This window comes from Artemia franciscana, chromosome 13, assembly GCF_032884065.1.
Source record: "Artemia franciscana chromosome 13, ASM3288406v1, whole genome shotgun sequence".
In the NCBI taxonomy this organism is placed as follows: domain Eukaryota; kingdom Metazoa; phylum Arthropoda; class Branchiopoda; order Anostraca; family Artemiidae; genus Artemia; species Artemia franciscana.
In genome coordinates this window covers 26,877,739-26,901,641 of record NC_088875.1, presented here as the reverse complement: position 1 = coordinate 26,901,641, position 23,903 = coordinate 26,877,739, and the positions used below count along the sequence as shown (strand labels likewise).

At 36.5% G+C, this 23,903-nt stretch overlaps 1 protein-coding gene across 2 annotated transcripts in view; it reads right to left on the bottom strand.

Annotated features, from left to right (window-relative positions):
• Window positions 1-23,903, bottom strand: part of LOC136034736 (pre-mRNA-splicing factor ISY1 homolog) — a 49,191-nt gene extending 25,288 nt beyond the window's left edge. The window contains exons 1-2 of one of the 2 annotated variants that reach the window (XM_065716108.1): window positions 23,825-23,903; window positions 11,798-11,820 (exon numbers count right to left, since the gene is read on the bottom strand). In XM_065716108.1, the coding sequence (XP_065572180.1) occupies window positions 11,798-11,820; window positions 23,825-23,827 (26 nt within the window). In that variant the 5' untranslated portion in view covers window positions 23,828-23,903. Of the gene's footprint in view, window positions 1-726; window positions 801-11,797; window positions 11,821-23,824 lie in introns of those variants that run through there. The other variant, XM_065716107.1, reaches the window with a different exon arrangement.

Genomic DNA, 23,903 nt, shown 5'->3' with positions numbered 1-23,903 from the left:
AGAAGATCTACTGAAGATGGCGGTAAAACAGCAATAATAAAGAAGCGTAACGGTACCACCATCGAAGTAGATAACCAGTGGGTTGTTCCATATTCCCCATTATTATCAAAAACATTTAATGTACACATAAACGTTGAATACTGTAACTCCGTAAAGGCAATCAAATACATATGTAAATACGTCAACAAAGGCAGTGACATGGCAGTTTTTGGCTTGCAGCCCGAAATCAAAGATATCGACGAAATCGTACAATATCAGGCTGGAAGATACATAAGCAGTAATGAAGCTGTTTGGCGAATTCTTTCATTTCCGATACATGAACGTAGTCCAGCTGTTGTTCACTTAGCGGTACATTTACAGAATGGTCAACGTGTTTATTTCTCGGAAACCAACGTGCAACAAAGAGCCCTGAATCCACCGGATACAAAGTTAACCGGTTTCTTTTCGCTTTGCAAAGATGATTCTTTTGCAAAAAAACTGCTGTATACTGAAGTGCCTTCGTATTACACGTGGAATACTAAAAATAAAGTATTTGAACGTCGAAAACAGGGTAAGTCAGTCGACGGCCAACCTACCATCTTCAAAAATACCACGATAGGAAGACTCTACACCGTTCACCCCAATCAACATGAATGCTTCTTTCTACGCCTGCTTTTGGTGAATGTACCCAGTCCGACATCCTTTGAGTATTTGAGAACTGTAAACGGTACTATACATGACACTTACCGTAGTGCATGCCAAGCTCTGAATTTATTGGAGAATGACCAACACTGGGATAACTGCATCAATGACGCGTGCGAAACGTAAACTCCAAGTCAAATTCGTGCATTGTTTGGCATCATTTTAACAACTTGCTCTCCATCAGCTCCTACAAAGTTATGGGAAAAATATAAGTCAAAAATGTCCGAAGATATACTCCATCGAAAACAGTTAGAGACGTCAGATATGACTTTTGATTTTATATCAGAAATTTATAACTACACTTTAGTTATTATAGAAGATTTGTGCGTACGTATGGCAAACAAACCTCTTCAGGATTTGGGAATGCCTTCACCTAACCGTATCGCTGCTGTTTCGACATGTGTAGAATTGGATCGTGAACAAAGTTACAGTGCGAGTGATCTATTGTCGTATGTACAAAATAACATTTCCAAGTTAACGTCGGAACAAAAAGACATTTATGATACGATAATGCATTGTGTCGATAACAACGTTGGAGAAATTTTCTTTTTGGATGCGCCAGGAGGTACTGGTAAAACTTTTGTGATAAAACTGATTCTGGCATCAATTCGATCAAAAAATGATATAGCGTTGGCAATGCGTCGTCCGGAATAGCCGCAACATTGCTGCCTGGTGGAAGAACTGCTCATTCCGCTTTGAAATTGCCTCTGAATTTGCATTCTACAGAAACTCCCACGTGCAATATTTCCAAATCATCTGGGATGGGTAAAGTATTGCAGCAATGCAAACTTATTATTTGGGATGAGTGCACAATGGCACCCAAAAAATCGCTCGAGGCTCTGGATCAATGCTTGAAAGATTTGCGAGGGAAGTCGAAACCCTTTGGCAGCACATTAATATTGCTTGCGGGAGATTTCAGGCAAACATTACCTATAATACCTAGATCAACTCCTGCAGACGAAATGAATGCTTGCCTGAATAATTCTAATTTATGGGCACACGTAAAACATTAAAATTAACTACAAATATGCGTGTCCGATTGCAAAACGATGACTGGTCAAACATTTTCAGATCAATTGCTGGCAATTGGAAACGGAAAGCTCCCAGTAGACTCAATTTCAGGACGTAAACAACTACCTGCTGATTTCTGTAATTTAGTGACGTCCAAAAATGAATTGATTGAAAAAGTATTCCGAATATTCTAAACAATTATAAAAATAATAAATGGCTAAGTGAAAGAGCGATTCTTGCACCCAAAAATATAGACGTCCACGAAATCAACAATATTGTTTTGACCAAGATTCGAGACCAGGCAGTCCTTTACAAGTCAGTCGACACAGTTTTGGAACCAAATGAAGCGGTTAATTATCCATCTGAATTTTTAAATTCCGTGGATCTTTCAGGGTTTCCACCACACGTGCTACAACTAAAAATAGGCGTACCAATAATACTTTTAAGAAATATCAACCCACCCAAGCTTTGCAATGGCACGCGACTTGCCATAAAAAAACAATGGAAAACCTAATAGAGGCCACAATCTTGACAGGGCCTTTTGAGGGTGAGGCTGTTCTTATTCCTCACATTCCCATGATTCCAACGGATCTGCCTTTTCAATTTAAAAGATTGCAATTCCCAATTCGATTAGCATTTGCAATCACCATTAACAAAGCTCAAGGTCAATCATTAGAAAAATGTGGTATAGATCTTAATACTGATTGTTTTTCCCATGGACAATTGTACGTTGCATGTTCGAGGGTCGATAAACCTGACAATCTATTTATATGCAGCGACAATTGGACAGCGAAGAATGTTGTATATTCGCAAGTTTTACGCAGTTAATTTGTATTGTATCTATCTATCTATCTATCTATATAAAAACGAGTTGTGTGTATGCATGTTTGTTTGTTTGTAAAAAGAGCGGTTGCATATGACGTCATTATTAGTACATAAGGCTTTGTATATGCACAGACAATTGGAAAGCCAAGAATGTTGTATATTCGCAAGTTTTACGTAGTTTGAAACACATATATAAATCTATCTATATTCACAGGTGGGACACAGGGACACAACTACAATGGCGCGTAACTAATATGGCGCGTAACGACTTAAGCGCGCGGAGGGGCTTGGGGGGGCGCGAAGCGCCCCACCAACTAGGTGTTGGGGTGGCGCGAAGCACCACCCCAACAGCTAGTATATATATATATATATATATATATATATATATATATATATATATATATATATATATATATATATATATATATATATATATATATATATATATATATATATATATATATATATGTAACCCCGGGTTCATCCAATCACAAATAAACTTTAAAAAGTTGTTGAGTACACTCTTACAAAGGTTTTAGGTACATTTTTTATATCCCCTCCCCTGGGCTTTCTTAATATTTTTGTACTGATAGAAATTAGAGATCCCTGGAAGCATATATTTGATAGTTCCTCCTGCTCAAATGTCACAGTATTGACATTTTCTGGATGTTAATTATCCAACAACTTGTGATGGGTAAGTTAATGAACCTAACTTTTTAAATTTTTAATTACTATCGTTATTTTGTACATGGGAAAAACATTCCAGAAGGTAATTGTCATGGGAAATTTTCCGTTAGGAGGAGGAAATTTCCAGGGGAATTTTCTGTGGAAATCTTTTCCACAGGAGTGGAATTTACAGGGGACAATTTCTTTCCTTGTGAGATTGCAGCAATGCACAACTGGTAAGCTAGTAAGTAAAAATAACGTCTACTGTACTTGGAATAAAACAAAATTGATTGCAAGGTTTGCAAAAGGCAATCAATATTGAATAGTTAATATTTAAAAATATAAGTATGAATTAATAGATTGTAGCTAGAATATGAGTGTGGTAAGTCTGTAAAGTTGACCAGACCAGATTTCATAGTCCAACCTGGCATTGCTGTTCTCAGTTTCATGGTCCTCAAGGCAGGAAGTGCAATGGGGGGAGGGGTCCATCCTGTAACGTAACTATGAGTTTGTGAGTATGAAATACTTGCAGATCACAATATTAAAGGTAAAAAAATTCAGAGCATTAAACTCTGTAATTAGTTTAGGTTTTATAACTGTCTCGCTTAAATTGACTTTAAGAACATGAATGGGAAATAGAATGTTCAAAAATTAGCCTTAAATATTATATTCAGTTTTAAATTTTGAAAATATCTAGTTATAACGAGTTTTATAAAAGAATGGGAAAACAAATTTAATAGTGAATACTTCCTTTTTCATTTCTCTCAATTTCTTAACTGTTATAAGAAAAAAATATTAGGAATTAAGAGCATCCTAAATTTGATACATTCTAATAAAAATTCATTAAAACATGAGTAAAAATTGAGCATCAAGAGCGGAGGATTAAGGGAAGTAGCAACCCCTTAGCTTCAAACAAGTTTCTGTTCGTTTTCTATATTATTGAAAATCCCATATATTGAATCAACAAAAGCAAAGGAATATTTCAGCTACTTACTTGTGTTGAACTCAAATTTTTAGTTTCGTTTAACTTAGAAAATGATGACTAGTTCAATGACCATCGCATTTGCAGTGATGCCCCGGGCGGATAGAGTTTATATTTAGAGGACAAATTCTTCTAGAGTAAGAAAAATCGCAGATAAAAAAACTGCTTCTTTTATATCTTACTAGCTGTTGGGGTGGCGCTTCGCGCCCCCCAAGCCCCCCCGCGCACGTAAGTCGTTACGCGCCATATTAGTTACGCGCCATTGTAGTTGTGTCCCTATGTCCCACCTGTGAATATATATATATATATATATATATATATATATATATATATATATATATATATATATATATATATATATATATATATATATATATATATATATATATATATATATATGTTTTTAACTACGTAAAACTTGCGAATATACAACATTCTTTGCTGTCACATTGTCTGTGCATATAAATAGATTGTCAGGTTTACCGACTCTTGAACATGCAACATATAATGGTCCATGGGAAAACAATCCGTATTCAGATCTATACCTCATGATTCTAATGATTGCCCTTGAGCTTTGTTGATGGTGATTGCTAATCGACCATTCCCTGTGTCGCCGTCGTCATTTATATATCCCCCTGTGCCCCCCGGCGTCCCCGTTGTAGTTGTGTCCCTGTGTCCCGGAAGTCATTTATATTCTCTGTGTCCAGGTCGTCATTTGTGTCCCGGTGTCCCAGTCTCTGATTTCTCTTTGAGTGTCCCAGGCGTCATTTATATTCCTTGTGTCCCGGTCGTCATTTGTGCCCCGGTGTCCCGGTCTGTATATACATTCGTTTTTGAATTGGTCTTTTTTTTAGTTTTTAGTTTTTTACCTTTTTTTTAGTTTTTTTAGTTATACCTCATAATTCTAATGATTGCCCTTGAGCTTTGTTGATGGTGATTGCTAATCGAACATTCCCTGTGTCCCCGTCGTCATTTATAAATCCCCCTGTGCCCCCCGGCGTCCCCGTTGTAGTTGTGTCCCTGTGTCCCGGTCGTCATTTATATTCCCAGTGTCCCGGTCGTCATTTGTATCCCGGTGTCCCGGTCTGTATATACATTCGTTTTTGAAATGGTATATGATGAAATAAATTTTTGTATTTTTCCTCTTTTTTTTCTTTTTAGTTTTTTTTTTGGTTTTTACTTTTTTTTAGTTTTTTAAGTTTTTTTTCTTTTTAGTTTTTTTTTATTTTTATTTTTTTTAGTTTTGTTTTTCTCCTTTATTTTTCATTTTTTCCTTTTTTTCTTTTTTTTTTCTTTTTTAGTTTTTTTAGTTTTTTAGCTTTTTTAGTTTTCTTTATTAGTTTTTATTTTTTTTTTATTTTTAGTTTTTACCTTTTTTTTTCAGTTTTTTTTAGTTTTTTTTTTACTTATGTCCTGGTCGTCATTTATACTCCTTTGTACCGGTCGTCATTTGTGTCCCGGTGCTTTGTTGATGGTGATTGCTAATCGAACATTCCTTGTGTCCCGGTCGCTTTCTCTTTGAGTGTCCCGTCGTCATTTATATTCCCTATGTGCCGGTGTCCCGGTCGTCATTTGTGTCCCGATCTGTAATTTCTTCAGTCGAAAACATGACGTCAGTCGACACACAAACATGACGTCACTCGACAGACACACACAGACAACTTATTTATATATATACTAGCTGTTGGTGGTGCCCACCAACACCTAGTTGGTGGGGCGCTTCGCGCCCCCCAAGCCCCCCCGCGCGCGTAAGTCGTTACGCGCCATATATTTTCTTTTTAATTTTTTTGTAGTTTTTACCTTTTTTAGTTTTTTTCTTCTTTTGTATTAATGCTAAAGCCAAGGTTCAAACCTGGAGCCTCTCGGACCTAGAACCTGAAACATAACGCTTTACCAACTCAGCTACTTCGGCTTGAATACATTCGTTTTGAGCAGCTTCCTCGGGTGTTGCCATTGTAGGTTCTTCAGTCATTTTACAATTAGAAATTTCTCTTTCAACGGTCTTCTTACAATTAAAAATTTTTCTTTGAACGATATTCTTAAATACCTGTGTCCTGGTCGTCATTTATATTCCCTGTGTCCCGGTCGTCATTTGTGTCCCGGTATCCCAGTCTGTAATTTCTCTTTGAGTGTCCCGGTCGTTATTTATATTCCCTCTGTCCCGGTCGTCATTTGTGTCCCGGTCTGTAATTTCTCTTTGAGTGTTTTTTCTTTTTAGTATTTTTTAGTTTTTTACATTTTTTCTTTTTTCAGTTTTCTTTTTCTTCTTTATTTTTCAGCTTCACTATGAAATACATAACGCCGAACCTTTGTTTTTTTAACTAAAATCTGGTAGGCATTGATGACCTTATCCAAGTCAAAATCCCAAACCCAATCATCATCGCTATCATTTTCAGTTTTGATATGTTTTGACTCTCGCTGTCCAGGTGGATCTTCATCTAACTGCGCGGTTTTGCGTTCTTTAGCCTCAAGCCTGTTTCCTTGCTGTTCTTTTGATTCCTCGGCACGCTTTCTTTTCTGACTTTCTCTATCAGCAGCAAGTTTTTTGGCATAAACTCTTTGAGCATCTTCATCGGCTTTTGCCATAGTAAGTTCATCAGTCATTTTAAACTTAAACATTAATAGATTTCTACGTGAACATATATGTCTTAAATATCTTTAATGACGTCACCGTCATAGCAAAAATGACGACAACTAACTTCATGACGTCAGCCGACACAGAAACATGACGTCACCTGATCCACAGACAGACAACTTATTTTTATATATATAGAAGATAGATTTTGGAGCTTTCATCTCCTGAACTCACAATAAGAAACCACAAACAATAATTACATTATTTTATGGCAATTCCCATTTTGGCTCGTAGAAAACTCACTAGAATCACTGAGAAAGAGCCTATAGAAGATAGTTTTCTTGGAAACCGCAGGAACAAGTGAGTCGATCACACGACTCAGCTTCCTCCTCTCCCATCATTTAGTCGTCAATTAGGTATGCACGAAAGCTTTTCGAAGCTCACATCAAATATTGGGTTGATCTTTCCCACACATCTTTTGTAATAAAGAAGCAACGTTTATATAACCGAATTCCTTCTGAGATTTTAAATTTGGTAGTCCCCTCTGTTACTTCGATATTACGCCATTCTAGAAAATATTTAGAAACTGAGACAATCCAAAACTTCGTTCTGTTTTCTTCCGCTTTGCACAAAATCTTCGTTGTTTCCTTCCTTGGGCTAGTAATTGCTATCTGTTGACAAAGTATAACATTGCTGATCTCATCATCTCTAACAAGCAGTTGTTTACAATGTCTGCTTATTGAAGCTAATCCATACTTGGGCTCCAAAACTAACCCAGTGGCTCTATTTCTTTTCTGTTTATTCCATCTTCATTTGAAGTGGTTGCAAGTTATTATCTTGCCTAGCTTCTTTGTCTTCATCAGTTATTTTTGTGAGCTGTGTAGATTTTCTTTTTCTGTTCTTCTTTTTTCTCTGCTACGTCTTTTTGTTTTGTACGACGGCTTAAAATAGTTACGATCTACTGACCTAGATTCAAGATATTTATTTATAATTTGAATAAGCAGATATTGCACTTAAATTGGTTTCAAATAAGTGATAATTTTAGCCTAATTGCAATTGGTAACAGAACCTGGCAATCATTTGTCTTATTTTTGGGACTGGCCGCTTAGTGATTATGTCTTTCAGAGTGTGCCCTAGCTGTGAAAGTTCTTTGGGGAAAGGCAAGCTGTTTCAGTGCTAAGTGCTCGAATTGGTCTCATCCCTCTTGTTCATCCGAATCTATGATATCTGTTTCAGAAAGATAGAAGACTCCTAATTGGATTTTTTTCTATCTGCAAAGCCGCCACTGAATTTTCTAGTAACCCCAGAGAGAATAATTCCCATAACTCTTCAAAAAATATCCGAATGCTGTAGCCCCTGTGTCTCAAGATTTGCCCTTGGGTGTCAGCCAGAAAGTGCCTATGATAAACAATCCAAGTCATATTCCTTTGTGAAATGAACAGATAAAGTTGGGTAATTTTGCCAGCGAGGAGACTGGAGATTGGGTGTGTGGTTTTTCAGAAACTCTTGTAACTGCAGACGGGATTTCTCATATGATTGTGATGCATTCGAAAATGGGTATGTTGGTAACTGCAACGAGTTTGCTCTGTAAGTTTACCAGAAATTCTTTAAAGAGAGTAGTGAGACGTGGCAACACTGAAGAAATTGCTACAGAAAAAGACATTATGCAGCTGGTTATTAATCTCGACCAGAAAAGTTTCAAATGGCCTACAATAGTGTCTCGCTCATTCAGAGACTACACTTTATTAAAATCTTATTCCAGTGTACAATTGGATCGACTTGTTAGTGACTATGGCGGAAAGATAGAAAAGTCTGTCGATTCTCTTGAGAGAATTGAAAGAAAATGTAGTCCTCGTTGTCGAAATACCCAGTCCCTCTCTCCCCTTCAATATCATTTGATTGGCCTTCTCTACCAAAAGATCTGACAGAGTTTATTACTATATATTACTATAGCTAGCCCGCCAGCCTCGTTACTTGATCCTAGTAGCGGCTGAATCTGGGAAGAAGTCTTCCTCTGATCTAAAGGGATCTTTCCCTGGCTGTGTCATTAGTTTAAGAAAGCCTAAATTTTACGCAATAATCCGCGGTGTGGATATAGATTATGAAATCGAAACTCTAGCAGCGACTTTGCATGGGATCCTGGAGTTCAGACGTCTTGAAAAGTCGAGGACGGTAATGGTGTCTTTCGAGTCTTAAGCATTTTTGAAGTATTAAATTGTCCATGAGATCAAGTTTGGTTAAGAGTTCTTCAGAATTGATATAGCCAGTGCTTAATAAAAGATGTTTTACATGTCAAAGTTTCTCTCACATTGGAAAGAACTGTGATTCTACAACCCTGAAATGCGATCATTGCAGAAGACATCATAGATCAAAAAATGAAAGCAATTTGTTACCCAATTGTAACTCAAATAAGTATCTAACTTACAAATCCAGTTACCCTGCCTTGAAGAAGCTTCTTAAATGAATACAGTTTCTAGAATTACGTCATTTAATTCAAATGGAGTTCTTGGCAAATTTGCAGTGCTAAATGAACTTGTTCCTGAAAATAGTTCAATACTATTTTTGCAAGAGTAGCCTTTGCTTGCCCATTCATGTAAGGGTAAGGTCCCTTACAGCTTTACACAATATATTTATGGTTCCTGCAAGACCATAAATATATGGGCTGCCAAGATAGTGGTGTTGTTGTAGTTGTTTAGTTGTTCCTAAAGAGTTTAGTGCTATTTTATCTTGTGCAGATGAAATTTTACTTGCTTGCATTGTGTTTTAGTCAATTTTGGTTGCCTATAGAACACCCATCACTTATTTGTCTTATGAAGCATTTACGTTAGCTTGCCATAGACATTGTATTTTCATTACCCTAGCAGATTGTGAGTTTACGCAATACTGTTTGTGGGGATTTAAAATACATGAAGGAAAAGAAAGCAATTTTCCAGTCAGAAGTGTGTCGTCATAATGGTATTTTGCTAATGGATGCCTCATCTGAGGTTGACATGAATAAAAAGAAACTTTGGAAAGCTCTATGCTCAGCAGAAGAATTAATGAACCTTTCAAAAAAAGAGACCTTCACTTGTCGAGCAGGAAACTCATTTTGATGACCATTCAAATTCTTGTGATGATCCTGAACAACTTTTAGATGTTGATCGAATTTTGAATAGTTCTTTCAATTTACGTGATTTTTCTATTTTGTTTGATTCTTTATTGGGCACATGTGGTAAATTAGAAACAAAATTTTTCCAATATTAGGATGGGATCCACTCAAATCAAGGCAAGTTGGTTCACACTTCTTTTTCTTTTGACTTTTTTTTTTTATTTCATCCTCAAGTCTGGCAATGTTCCCTCATCTTTTAGGGTCAGGGTAGTAACTGTTATCCCAAAATCCAGTAAAAGAGACAAATGAACTTGTGATTCTTATAGACAAGTAACAAAAGGTTCAATAATTGGTAAGCCTTTTGAATTGCTTATAAAGGATCTTTTTGATCATCTGGATCTTGGTATTAATCAAGTAGGCTTTAAAAAATGAATGGGCTGTGATTATGCCCATGCAACATTTGATGCAATAATTAATGAGTCAAAGTCTTCTGGATCCACTCTTTATGCACTTTTAATTCATATAAAAGGAATCTTTGACAATGTTTCAGATGCTTCCACTCTTTCAGCGTAATTAGAGGCGGGATTCCACTTTCTTTGGCTGGGGTTCTTAGATCCTAGTAATGAGTGCTTAGAATAAACATTGCTACTTCTGATTCTTTTCCAATCCAATTTATGTTGGTTTTGGAGTTAGACAAGGTGGTTTTGTCCCCTTATATCTTTAATATAGGTTTGGTGGAATGTCTTTGTTCACCCTCTAGAACCTGTATCTCTTGGGGGCAGGATGTGTCTTTAACCGCATATACTGATACTATTTTATTGAGTTGTTCTAAAGCTAGTTTAGCTCAAAATTTTAATACCCTTTCCAGTAAGCTTAAAGATAGAGGCCTTTCAATCAGTGTGAAAAAAATGTCAATATTTTCAATCAATAACAGCAACCAAGCGGAAGTAATTTCAGACAGGATTACTTCATTTCTGGTTTCTGATACTGTTCTTTATCTGGGGTTACCTTATTGTGCTCCAGCTCAAGGTTCGAAGTCAATGCTAATTTGAAATATTCAAGATAAAATTAGAAAGGCATTTGGCTCAATAATATGGCTCCATGGAATCTATCATTATGATATTTTAGGTTCTCTTTTTAATGATGTTACTCTCCCACATGTTCTCTATCCTGCCCTACTTTTCTAAGATTTTAAAATCTGCGTTTTGTCTTCAATTTGCCTTTATATTTTAGATATTGTATATTTTACTTAGTTTTCTGATTTGTTTCAGCAGCACTGACTTATTTTTGAGATTTAAAATTGAAGATCCATTTGAGTTAGCTAGGATTAAGAAGGATAATTTTTTTCATAAGTCAGAAAATTTTCTCTTTTGGTGCAAACTTTTCCCTTTTGTCCAGAATTTAAATAATATTTGATACTTTGCATCTTTTTTTTTACATATTTTATTCAGTTATGTTATTAAGCCTATTTCAAATCAATGTTTTTATTTGTTTGTTGAAGTATTTCTTTTTTGCAATTTCATTTATATATTTTATATACTCCTTGATTTTGAGGGAAATAAATAAATAAAATCAGTTCATACCAATGTCCTCTAATAATAAATCATCATTTTCTTGTGGGATTCCAGTATATTGCACACGTTTGTATGTTTGCAACTGCAATTTAGATTCTCTCTCTATTCTATTACACTGTTAAAATAATCTGTACTATATATTATATTGACTTAGACAACCAAAATAAGATTTAATGATGAAATTCCAACATATACTCAAAATAAAATTAAAGACTGGTATGTCATATGACAACTCAATTTTAGAATGCTTCCAGATTAGAGTGAAAACTACATCAAAGGCTTACTGGCAAGATCTGGCACTGATCTTAGAAATTCTAAAATTGACTGGTTTTATTTCTTGCGTACAAAATAAGAGGTATAATTTATACTTTAACAGCAAAAAATCACAGACTTACATTGCTTTCTCTGAATTCCGAGCCTAAAAAAGAAAAAACAGAATAAATTCACAAAATTTCTGTACATCTTCAATTAGAGATACACTTAAAAGAGACAACTATAGAAAGAAAAGGTTAAAGAAGACAAAATATTTTTCCCTAAGAATTCTGTAACATTTCAGACTGTGTATTTCTATTGATTTTAATCAAATTTTTTTAGTAATTTCATATCCTTTCAAGTAAAATATGCCTTTTTCCTTTGTCGTCTTATTAGTGTTATTAGCTACGCTTTTCCAGGTAAACCACAATTTTCATTTTTATTTAGCTGGATTCTGACAGATTAACAATTCCTTTCTCATGCAAGGGTGGTCAGCCTCAAGAGGGGAAGTGTCAATCTCTCCTGCCCTTCAGATAGTCTTTCTGATGATACACAGCATAAATTGAACCAAGACCCACACTAAGAAAGAGACAACAGTTCATGAATATTTCAAGTAGACACCCCCTCTCCCCACGAAGTAAAGGATACAACACTAGCTCTTTAAACATACACTTAACTTTTGCTTTTCTGAAAACAAAACATAATGTGTTCATCTGATTATGAAATGCAGGATGTACTATCTATTAGAAGGAAATACCTCTAAAAGCAATACAACTGTTAGATGGCTACAATACTAACTTTTATTTATTAATATAACTACAGTTTTGATGACTTAAGTTAATTGACAAGCATCTGGGATGATTCAATTTCTGGTTTCTGACATACAAAATTTGGCAAACAACATGATTCATAAAATTTGGATTTTGCTTGCAAATTTTTTTTTGACGTTTTGATTAGCTGTGATGGAATAAAAAGAGAAAAATAGCTTTGAAGTTCAATACTAGGCATTAGCCACCTGACCTATCAATGTATTGCATGGATAAATATTTAGAAATGCAATGGTTTGAAACAAAATAATACTATTTAGTTCTGACCAATCTGAAAAAAGAAAAGAACAAGGTAATGGAACAAATAAAATTAAGATGTTCATTATCAATATCCATCTATAATTTCTTTTTCTTATTGCAGAAAATTTTAACTTTGCATTTTTTTTCTCATTTAAATCAGTTTGGATTTTTGGAACTATGATTTTGAGTGAAGACTGATTAATGAATACCAGAAAAATAGGCAAATCAGGTTAACATGAAAAACAGTAACTGTACAAGTGTTATTAAAAAAGCAAACACCTCAAGAAGTGACAAAATTGTTGGATGGCTAAAATACTGACGTAAATTTATTGACACAGCTACAATTTTAACAGCCTAAATCAATTGACAAGCATTCAATTGATGGTTTCCGACTTAGGTGAAATTCAGCAAACAATATGATTTATAAAAATTTTGTATTTTGTTTGTAAATTATTTTTGACTAGCTGTGAAAGAATAACAAGAGAAAAATAGCTTTAGAGCCCAGTACTAGGCTTTAGCAACACAACCCATTAATACTTCGAGTGGATAAATATTTAGAAATACAATGAGACAAGACATGAATGCATGGTTCAGACCAATCAGAGACATGAAAAACAAGGTAAAAAAATAAAGAAACTACTAAGAAGTCTGCTATGAGTGCTAGTTCAACTCTGGGGCTGATGAAGTTTACTCTTTCCACAAACTACCTCAAAGTTGTTAGTCTTCTGCATAAAGGACTAGTTTGATCCAAGCTCAAAGTTAGAATGTCTCTGATTATGAACTTCTAGGATGCAATGGTAATGCTGCTATGACTGGATTTTTTGCTGATAATGTCCATAGTAAAGCAGTATCTTCTTTATCGGTTGTTGGGACAGGTAAATCTATTATAGAGTCTGCTGAAATACTTTAGCATTGTCTATGGTCCAGACAAGTGTAGTACTCATTTTCTTATAGTTGAACATACCATGTCAGGTTTCTATGTCAGCTATGCAAAACTTGCTGCACTGAAATATAGTTATAGTAAGCATGTATTTGCTAAACTATATAGTGTCAAGGCTCTGCCTCAAGGACAGTATATCTTGTCACTCTGGGATTTCCTGTGTAAAAATAAGTAGTTAGAAATTTGACTGGGGTTTTCTTGTTATTTGAAGTCTTTATTAAGATTCCTACTGTATTAAAGGAATGGTTTTGTTTTGAAAATATATTGTGTTCCTGACCTGTAAATGTAGTGGATTCATTAGTATGTGTATTTGAAAGAAAAATTCTAAATTGATTGCTTACTTTTCAACCATTTAGCATCATTTATAAGTGCTGCTTGGATTAATTTTATATTATGTATTTTTCTTGTTTCGAAGTTGATTTTTCTTTATATTTTTGTTTCTTTACTCTGCTTCTTTTTTTAGGTTGTAAGTAGGCAAAAATAGACTTATCTTATATTATTGGCTGAAACTCATTAAACAGTCTACCCTTACAAGGACCTGCACTCAATTCTTTTCCACAGAAACTGTCAACAACTAGAGTGAACTCTCTGAAGACACAGTTATTGCTGAATATATTAACATTTTCAAATGAAAACTAGGTGCTGAGTAGCCCTTGAGGGAGTATAGACTTGGCTGGGATGCTACTGATGATGCAACTGCACCTGGTCACTCAACAACAATGAAAAGAGTTTCAACCATCAATACTGGAGCTTCATAAGGAAAAATTCTTAGATTGCTCCAAGCTGCAATTTAACTTGTGCATATAGTACACAAAAAAGGATACCACTGTGCTTACAGCCCATTCCAGTATATATACACACATAGATCAGACCTAGTAATAAGACATTGGTGATGGTAATCCTAATCATATCTTGAAGGTTTGGCCTCCTATTCTTTGTCAAGTCTCCTTAGCTGACACTGAAGAAACGGTATCCTCACTTAAGCTATTCTAATTGTTAATTACTTTTTGGTTGAAATCTTGTCTGATTCTATGGTTGAATAAAAGTTTATGAAGCTCCCTTGAGTGGCTTCAAGTTTGTCTTTGATTGGCAAGTTGTCTAAAGATCTTGTTTATGGCTTGGTTAAAATACTTATGTGCTAGTAGCATGTTGTTACACCTGCATTTAGCAGTCAACAATGATAGCTTTAGGGGATTAAGCCTATCAACATATGGTTTCTTACAAAGTCTAGGGATATATTTAGTAGCCTGCTTCTGTACACCCTTGATCAGATGAACATCCCTTTTATAAAAGGGATCTGCAATGTAGGTTCCAAAGTTCAATACTGGTTGCAAAATCACTTTATACAGCTTCAGGAAGATTCTACATGACCAGCTGGGGAGTGTTCTTTTGATAATATCCTTTGGAAACCATTAGTGCAGAATGTTCATGGAGCTTTATGACACTATCTTTACTGATTCCCAGGTCATTACTGCTAGCACAAATTGGAAGTTGTATAGGCAATGATATCAGTGTTGTTTATACTGTAGATTATTGTGGCCAAATTGAATAATGACACATTTCAAAACATTAAGGAAGAGAAGCCTGTCTTGTCTGCCCATGCCTGTATGTGATTGAAAAATGATTGTATCAATAATCTGTCATAGAAACCACATAGTTTTAAGTCATTGGCATAGAGGATAAGGTAGTTGCACACTTCAGATGCCATGCCAATAATATAGAGAAGATACAATATTGGTCTAAAAACAGTTCCTAGAGGAACATCAATGAGGACCTAGCAAGGTCATGAATAATGCATGCTGTCTGTTTTGAAGAGTTGAACTATTTGTGTTCTACTAACCATAAAGTCATTTAGCCAATCTAGTAGCTCTATGCTTATTCCTACTGCCATTACTTTAGATTTAGAATGAAGCTGTTTATGCAGGACCTTATCAAATACTTTTCCATTGACAGAAATTTTCTGTAATTACCTTAAATTGCATGTCTAGCAAGATAAGAAGGTCATGAGCCTCCTGTGAAACATCTTGCTGGTGGTGTGTCTACATTCTACATTGACCCAGTCCTGATTGACTCCTTTCTTGAATGCATTTGTAGTTTGGGACTGGATGGTGGCATTGGAGAGGCTGTTCCAGTAAGGGACAGCATGTACAGAGAAAAATTTCTGGCAACAGGGGACTTGCAGCTCTTTTGTGTGACCTCTTATTAACCTTGCAAGGGATGATGAGAATACTTGAATTGAGAGGTCATTTTCTAGTAGTTTGTGAGTGCCAATTGCATCTCCTCTCTTCCTTATATAGACTAGGGTGAGGAGTTTTGAGGGATACAGGGCATTCCTCATACAGCTTGTCATACAAAGCTGGTATGAGCTTTGTTGCTTGCCTTAGGACACTCTCAAGTGCTTTAATGTCCATTTTGTAATGGGGAGATGCTAGGATCATTCCAAATTCCAGGTGTGGATGCACAATAGCTTTGTACAGTTTTGTAACCACACACAGCTTCCTAGTAGTAAACATTCTTTTTATGAGCCTTTGAACTTGGTTTACTTTAGCAACTTGAGTTTGTCATAAACAATAGCCCCCAGGTCCTTCTCCTTACTTATGGCCTCAAGTAGGTCATCTCCAATATGGTAAGGTCATCTAGGATTGTTGTGTCATAGATGCAGGACTTCACATTTTGACACATTGAGCTGCAAACCCCACTCACATTTAAATTTAATTCAAATCTAAGCACTTTTTGAGCTCTTAAAAATGACAAATTTTCAATTAAAGTATGAGTTATCACTTGTTTTTGACAAAATAATGCTACATAATCTCAGTGCTAAAATTATTTATAATTAGGTTAGGTTAAAAAGTGCATAAATTTGAATTTGTGGTAGAAGCAATTATTATATTTGTAGAGAACATAAAAAAGGCATCAAGTGCTATGTTCACTTTATTGGTAAGTCAATTCTATGAACTGCAAAATGTACCCAAATTTTTTAACATTTTTAGCCCCTTTAAGAGCTCAAAATGAAATTTGCCCCAGATACAATTACTGAATCTAGAAAGAACATAAGAAATGACATCAAGTGATGTGCAATTTCATTTTTTCTTCACTAAGCTACATGAATGCATATTATTTACTGATATGGCTTAAAGTTAGTATGGCTTAAAAGTAGTATCTGCTGTAATAATAAGAATTATAGTTTCAAAAACCAAAGCCAAAGAAAAAGAGACTGAAAAACCAAAATTAAGTAAATACATTTTGTAAAAATTTATATAGATATATATCTGACATGTAATAAAATTGGTAAAATTCTAGTTAATTGACTTTTGGCTATCTCAGAAAGGGGTTAGGTTAGGAAAATGAAACTTTTAGGGATGGGTCTAAAGGCTAAAGTATGTCCAAGGATGATATTTTGAAGTACCCACCTCTATTCCTTCTCTCTCTAGAGGGCCTTGAAATTTGACTACATGACAAGTCTACCTATTGAAATTTTGACAAAACAACATTTTACCTTAATTTTTAGTTACCAGTTGCCTTTTCTCTGCCTTTAGTTCTGAAAATGCAATTTCTGTCATTTGAGTAGAATTCTGAGCCATATCAATGTTTTTTACCAAAATTTAGAAAATGTATTTGCATATCATTTGAATAACAAATACATGTGGTTGCATAGTTTTGAACCCTGGATATATATGTATTGGGCTGTGGGATGGAACTGTTTTTCTTTGTTTTTTGCGTTTTCTCGGGTCTTGTGTTACCCTAGGTGTTGATTTGGGGGACCTACCTCAGTGCTGTGATTGATGTATTTGGACTTTTGGGCGATTCGTTTTGGTTTCACTTCTTCTTCTTATTCAGCAGACGGGCTTTTCAGTTGATACTATTTAGCCCTTTTCCTTTTGGCTCACTCTGTGAGATCGACAGAGCTATGGAGCTGGTTTGTCTTGTATGATTTGTATCTGCTCAGATTTCTTGAAGTATATCTTTTGATACCAGCAGTTGAATTATAAGAGAGTATATATTGATCTCTGTGCTCTGCGGGAGAGTATGGTCAGCAAGACTCTTGGCTGTTAGTGGAATTTTGTGGTGTTTGAAGCATTCTACCATTTTACGTCGCAGGGTATACTGTGCAGACGTCAGCATATTACATTCAAATAGGCAGTGATCTATTGTTTCATTCTTAAGATTACATGACCTGCAAAGGGGGGACGAGGGAACTTCGCCACTTGAATTAGGAATCTGATATGAAAATGCCTGAAAATTTAGCCCATTTGAACCTGACCGAATCCTATGATAAATCTTGGAAAGGTGCTTACTTGGGAAAGGTGATGGGGTAGGATTCTTATTAATTATCAGTACCTCTGTAAATCTCCAGCGGTAAATATCTCTAATGGGGATTGGTCTCCCACTTGGCTGGTCAATATTTAAAGCATTTTTGGCTATTTCATCTGCCTTATGGTTACCTATTATACCTGAGTGGCTTGGAATATACTGTATATGAGTTAAAATACCTTTTGAAGCAAAAATATCAATAATCCTAAGACAAAGAAATGTGTCAATATCCATCTTATTTTGAGAAGCTGACGAAAGAAGCTCTAGGCTTGACAAAGAATCAGAATATATTATAATATTATTAATATTAACTTTCATATATTCATTAACCATGAGGAAATCTAGTGCCATGATTATGGCGTTTAGCTCGGCAGACATTACAGATGAATTATCTTGTAATCTCTCTCCTAAAGCGATATTATGGGTTGGGAAGAAAGCTCCGCTTGCCACTTTCTCATTCATTTTGGACCCATCTACAAAAATTTGGAAATAGTTTTTATAAGCAACATTATTTATTTCGGCAAATTTTTTCTGAATAAAAGAAATGGGGGTAAGTTCTTTGGTCCACTTTGAGAAGTCAGTCTTTATTATGGGGGTTGACCAACTCCAAGGGGGGGTTTGGGGGAATGTGGGTGCAATAGATTTTACTGGCACTGGGAACTTCTTCTGGATATTTGCATATTCATTTGCAACGCCTCTAAACATAGATGGATTTCTTAACCAGTTATGCAGGGTATGAGAATCATTGGCTTCAATTTTTGTAAGGTACTTAATTAGTAGAGATCTTCTTCTTTCATTTATTGGTGATAGTCCACTCTCAGTAAGCAGAAACTTAGTTTTTGTTGATTTCCTAAGACCAAATATAAGACGAATTATATCATTTTGTGTCGTTTCGATTTTTTGCATGTGGGTCTTAGCACAAGCACCATACACTATGAGGCCATAATCAATATGGGGTCTTATATATGATTTATAAAATTGGATTAGTGTTTTTTCATTACAGCCCCAAGGTGTGGCTATTAGCCTCACCAAGGTTTCAATTCTCCAGGGAATTGCACATCTTCCCGTTCTTCATTAAGCGATATCAGTGTTGAATTTTTCCGCCCAGCGTTGCCGCTCATTCTGAAATTATGGCGTCCAATAGCTCAAAACGCCTAAAACCCGCAACACCCGAAAAAGGAGTCGATAAGTGTGCTGTCTCTGGTTGTGTTCTGAGTGAGTCCTCGCCAGCCATTCAGTGTGATGAATGTGATAAATGGCTCTGTGCAACATGTCTAGGAATGAGTACAGCCGAATACAACATTTTCTGCAAAATGAATGAAAGACTTGGAAGTATTTGGACATGCCCATTATGTAAAACAGGTTCCAGTAAGCCTGATGTTCCAAATATAGTGAAAAGCACTCTCGAATCCCATTGTAGTGAAATGCGTGACATGTTTGCTGGTTTCAGATCTGATATGCAGACTTCTTTGGACACTGTGAGGGCTCAGGTGGAAACGCTTGAGACGGCTATACAATCAAAGGTTTCCATAGATGATGTGCAGAAACTTGTGGAAAACTCTATAACTACCCGTCTCGAAACAGACGTCCGCAAAATAGTGAGACAAGAGCAAGACAGAAACAGAAGACGACTTAATCTGATTGCCTATGGCGTTCCTCTGCAAACCAACGATGCTCAGTTCATCTCAACTTACTTAAAAGATGAATACTCAATTAATGTCGGGGCTATTACTAACTTGAAACGTCTACCTAATGGTAAGAATGCAAATACCATAGACAGACCCAACCCAATCCTTTTTTCTATAAATGATTACAAAATAAAAATTGATATATTGAAGGCCTCAAGAGAGAGGAGGGGGAGTATCTCATTCTTTGCTGATGCATCCAATGAAGACCGCCAGAGAAGGAAAGAACTAATTGAAGAGATAAAGAGGCGTGCAGCAGCCGGTGAAAAAAACCTTGTCATCCGTGATGGCGCCATCGTGTCAAAAAACGTGATCCCCCGGGGGGAGGGAGTCCTTCCCCCCCCTCGCTCGATGGTTCACTAGACTTACCCATATCCCTTGTAAATAGTGTAAATAATGCATCAAGCCTAGCCAGAAAGACTTCTATAAGTTCAACCTTTGTTTCCGCGGCTTTGGTTTTGAGCTCTGTCTCTCCATCAAGTGCTGCATCTGATTCGTCTGAGACCAACTACGTCACTGCTAGTTTGGGCAACGAAAATCCATATCAGAGTTCAAAAGCCAGAACTAGCAACAGCCCAGTCGGCCAAAGAAAACGGACGCAACTAAGAATATTATATACAAACATTGATTCTTTAGTGCCAAAACTCTCAGAACTAAAAGTGTTACTTTATGAAAAGGATGTAGATGTTTTCTGTGTTTGTGAGGCGTGTCCTAAGAACTCTTTGACCAAATTGGAAGACGCACATATTCAAATCCCTGGATACTTACTCCTGAGCAACCTAGATAGTAACCTGTGTCGAAGAGGAGTGGCTATCTACACTAGGCTTGGAATTAAGGTAGATAAAATTGATTTTTCTATTTCTCAACCTACTAATACTTGGGTGGAACATGTATTAGTTAGACTTCTAATTGGATTTGAAATTGTGAATATTGGTGTGCTTTACCGTAGCCCATCAGCTCCAAACCAACTAGTATCTCACCAAGCAGTTTCTAACGTAATACAGATCTTATGTAATCTAAATTCATCACTTGTGCTTTATGGTGATTTTAATATGCCAGAAGTTCGTTGGTCTGAAGGTATTGGGTACTCACCCCCTAATAACCCCTCCTACACAACCATCCAAACCCTTGCTGACAACTTCCTAACTCAGATAATAATGCAACCCACTAGATTTAGACATTCACAACAACCATCATTACTTGACCTCCTTATTACAAATGACCCTGAGAGGATTACTTCCACTTGTTACCTCCCAGCTATTGGTGCAAGTGACCACATATGTATAATGAATGACATTAATATTAACCATAGTCGTGATGGTAAACTTAAGAGAACTTTTACCAATTATGCTTTAATCCGTGAAGAACTAGCTAATATAAATTGGGATGAGGGATTATCAGATGAGACAGACATTGAATCTAGTTGGAATCGTTTTAAGTCTACTTTACTAGGTGCATGTAGGAAGCATACAAAGGTTTATTGGTCAGATAAACCAAAGACTCTTCCATACCTTCCCAGGAATATTAAGAAAATTATCAAAAAGAAAAATAGAGCATGGAATAAATACCTAAAATGCAAGTGTGACAACCATCACAACAAATTCGCCATGCTCCGAAACAAGCTGAGAAACATGACAAGAAAAGTTATCCAAGACCATGAAGAATCTATCGCAAATGAGTCAAAGAAAAACCCAAAAAAGTTCTGGCGCTATGTTACAGCTAACAACCCTTCCCGTCGACGCACCAACAGGCTAAAAAAATCAGATGGCTCCAGTACTACTGACCCGAAAGAAATCGCTGATTGCATGAATGCCAGCTTTTGCACAAACTTCACCTCTAAGCCACCTGACATTACACTCCCAACCATACCTCCTGTAACAGTACACAACCCAATGTCCCCTGTAATCATTACTCAAGAAGATGTATTTAAAATACTAAGAAGTTTAAACTCCAACAAAGCTGCTGGACCTGATAATCTCCACCCTCGGCTTTTGATAGAATCTGCTGCTCACATTTCCCTCCCCCTTTCCAGAATATTCAACATGTCCCTGGCCAAAAAGTCAGTACCAAATGATTGGAGAACAGCAAATATTATACCAATTTTTAAGAAAGGCGACAAGGATAGCCCAGGAAATTATTGACCAATAAGCCTAACCTCAGCCATTTGCAAGATTATGGAAGGTATCATTAACCATGCTCTTATAAATTATTTAGAAGAAAATACACTTATTAGCGATAGACAACATGGATTTCGCAGGGGCAGGTCAATCGACACCAACTTTATTCAATCATATGATCATGCAACTAAAATTTTGGATATGGGTAAACCGGTAGACATTATCTTACTTGACCAAGCCAAAGCCTTTGACAAAGTTGAACACTCATACCTGTTGCTGAAGCTTAGAGCTTATCAGGTGCATGAGGATGTGATTGATTGGATTGGAGCATTCCTAACTGGCAGATCTCAACGTGTCATGATCTACACTGATAATGGCGATCCAGTTTTCTCCTCCACTTCCCCGGTTATAAGCGGCGTCCCACAGGGAACCATCCTTGGGCCAACATTGTTCAGCATATATATTAACGACTGTACAACTTATCTATGCAACCTTTTAACATTATATGCTGACGACTGTAAGCTCATTGGACCTGCTGAAACTGAAGAAGAAAGAGCCTGCATTCAGCTGGACCTTGACAGGCTATCCTCTTGGTCATCAACTTGGGCCCTACAATTCAATGCAACAAAATGCAAGGTACTGCACTTAGGGCACAATAACCCCCACCATCCCTACCATATAGGGTGTGATCAGTTGGAAGCAGTTGCCGAGGAAAGAGACTTAGGCGTCATTGTGGACAAAGATTTAAAATTCCACAGCCACACTCAGGCTCAGGTTGCAAAAGCTAATCGAGCTCTCGGACTCATTAAGCGCTCTTTTGTAACCAGAAAGTCATGTGTGGTTATAAAACTTTATAAATCCCTTGTCCGTCCCCACCTTGAGTTTGGCTTGACTTTGGCCTTTCCCCAAAATAAAATGGACACAAGAGCCCTTGAAAGTGTCCAAAGGAGAGCAACCAAACTGGTCCGTGGCTTAAATAATGTCCCTTACCAGGATCGCCTAGGATCTTTGAGACTTCCAACCCTCACCTATTGAAGATATAGAGGAGATGTGATCATGGCACGCAAAATTTTCAAATCCGGTCACCTGAACCAGATCTTCACCCCCTCTTTGGCTAACAATTCAAGAGGTCACAGTCTTAAGCTTCACCTGCCTGGATGTCGGAGAAGGGAACGACGTGGTTTCTTTTCCATTCGGGTGGTCCCCCTCTGGAATAGCCTATCCGAGTCTACCATCCAAGCTGAGACACCCCACTCCTTCAAGGCTGGAGTCGACAGGGACTGGGAGAGGGCCGAGTGGAGGCTGGACTGGGAAGCTAAGCCAACATAATTACATCACTCACCACCAGCGAGAACTACAGGAGGATCTACCACCTTATCTCGCTGGCAAATGCGATTTAAGGTAATTTAAGGTAATATCTTTAAAACCTTATAAATTGGGATGGAGCAAAGTTGTGAAGCTGAAAAAAATTTTGTTTTACTTCTTTCAAGCAGAAGATCTAGGCTATTTTGCAAGATTTCATTTTTATAACACTCATATTTTTAAAGGTCATAAAAGATCAGGACCACAAGGGCCCAGGGCCAAAGATCAGGGAGAAGGAGTGGAGGTGGACACTTAAAAATACCTTCCTGGGACATACTTTAGCCTTTAGACTCATTCCTGAAAGTTTCATTTTCCTAACCTAGCCCTTTTCCAAGATAGCCAAAAGTCAATCAACTAGAAAATGGTAAGAAGTGCATACTAGAGGTTTAGGCTTACCATAAGAATGAAAATAACAAAATCAGAGAGTGGCTTGGGCTAGCTTAAATCTTGACATCAGGGAAAAGGTGGTGAAAATGCAAGTTTAATGCTAATAATTATAATCTTAGAAAATATAAAATACAAAACTAAATTACACTAGGCTACTCTATTTTTATGATCTAATTTCTATACTAGGCATAGCCTATAGTTAAAATCTATTCAGGAGGCTTGAAACCAAATTAGCTTATTATTAGTCTTAAACCTGGAATCTTTCTTTAGTAAAAATAATTAAAACAGGACTGGAACTTACCATGTCTAAAAATTTGAAATTTATAAGTCAAGAATATGATTTTGATCACTTCAAATATATTCTATCCATGTAAGCAATT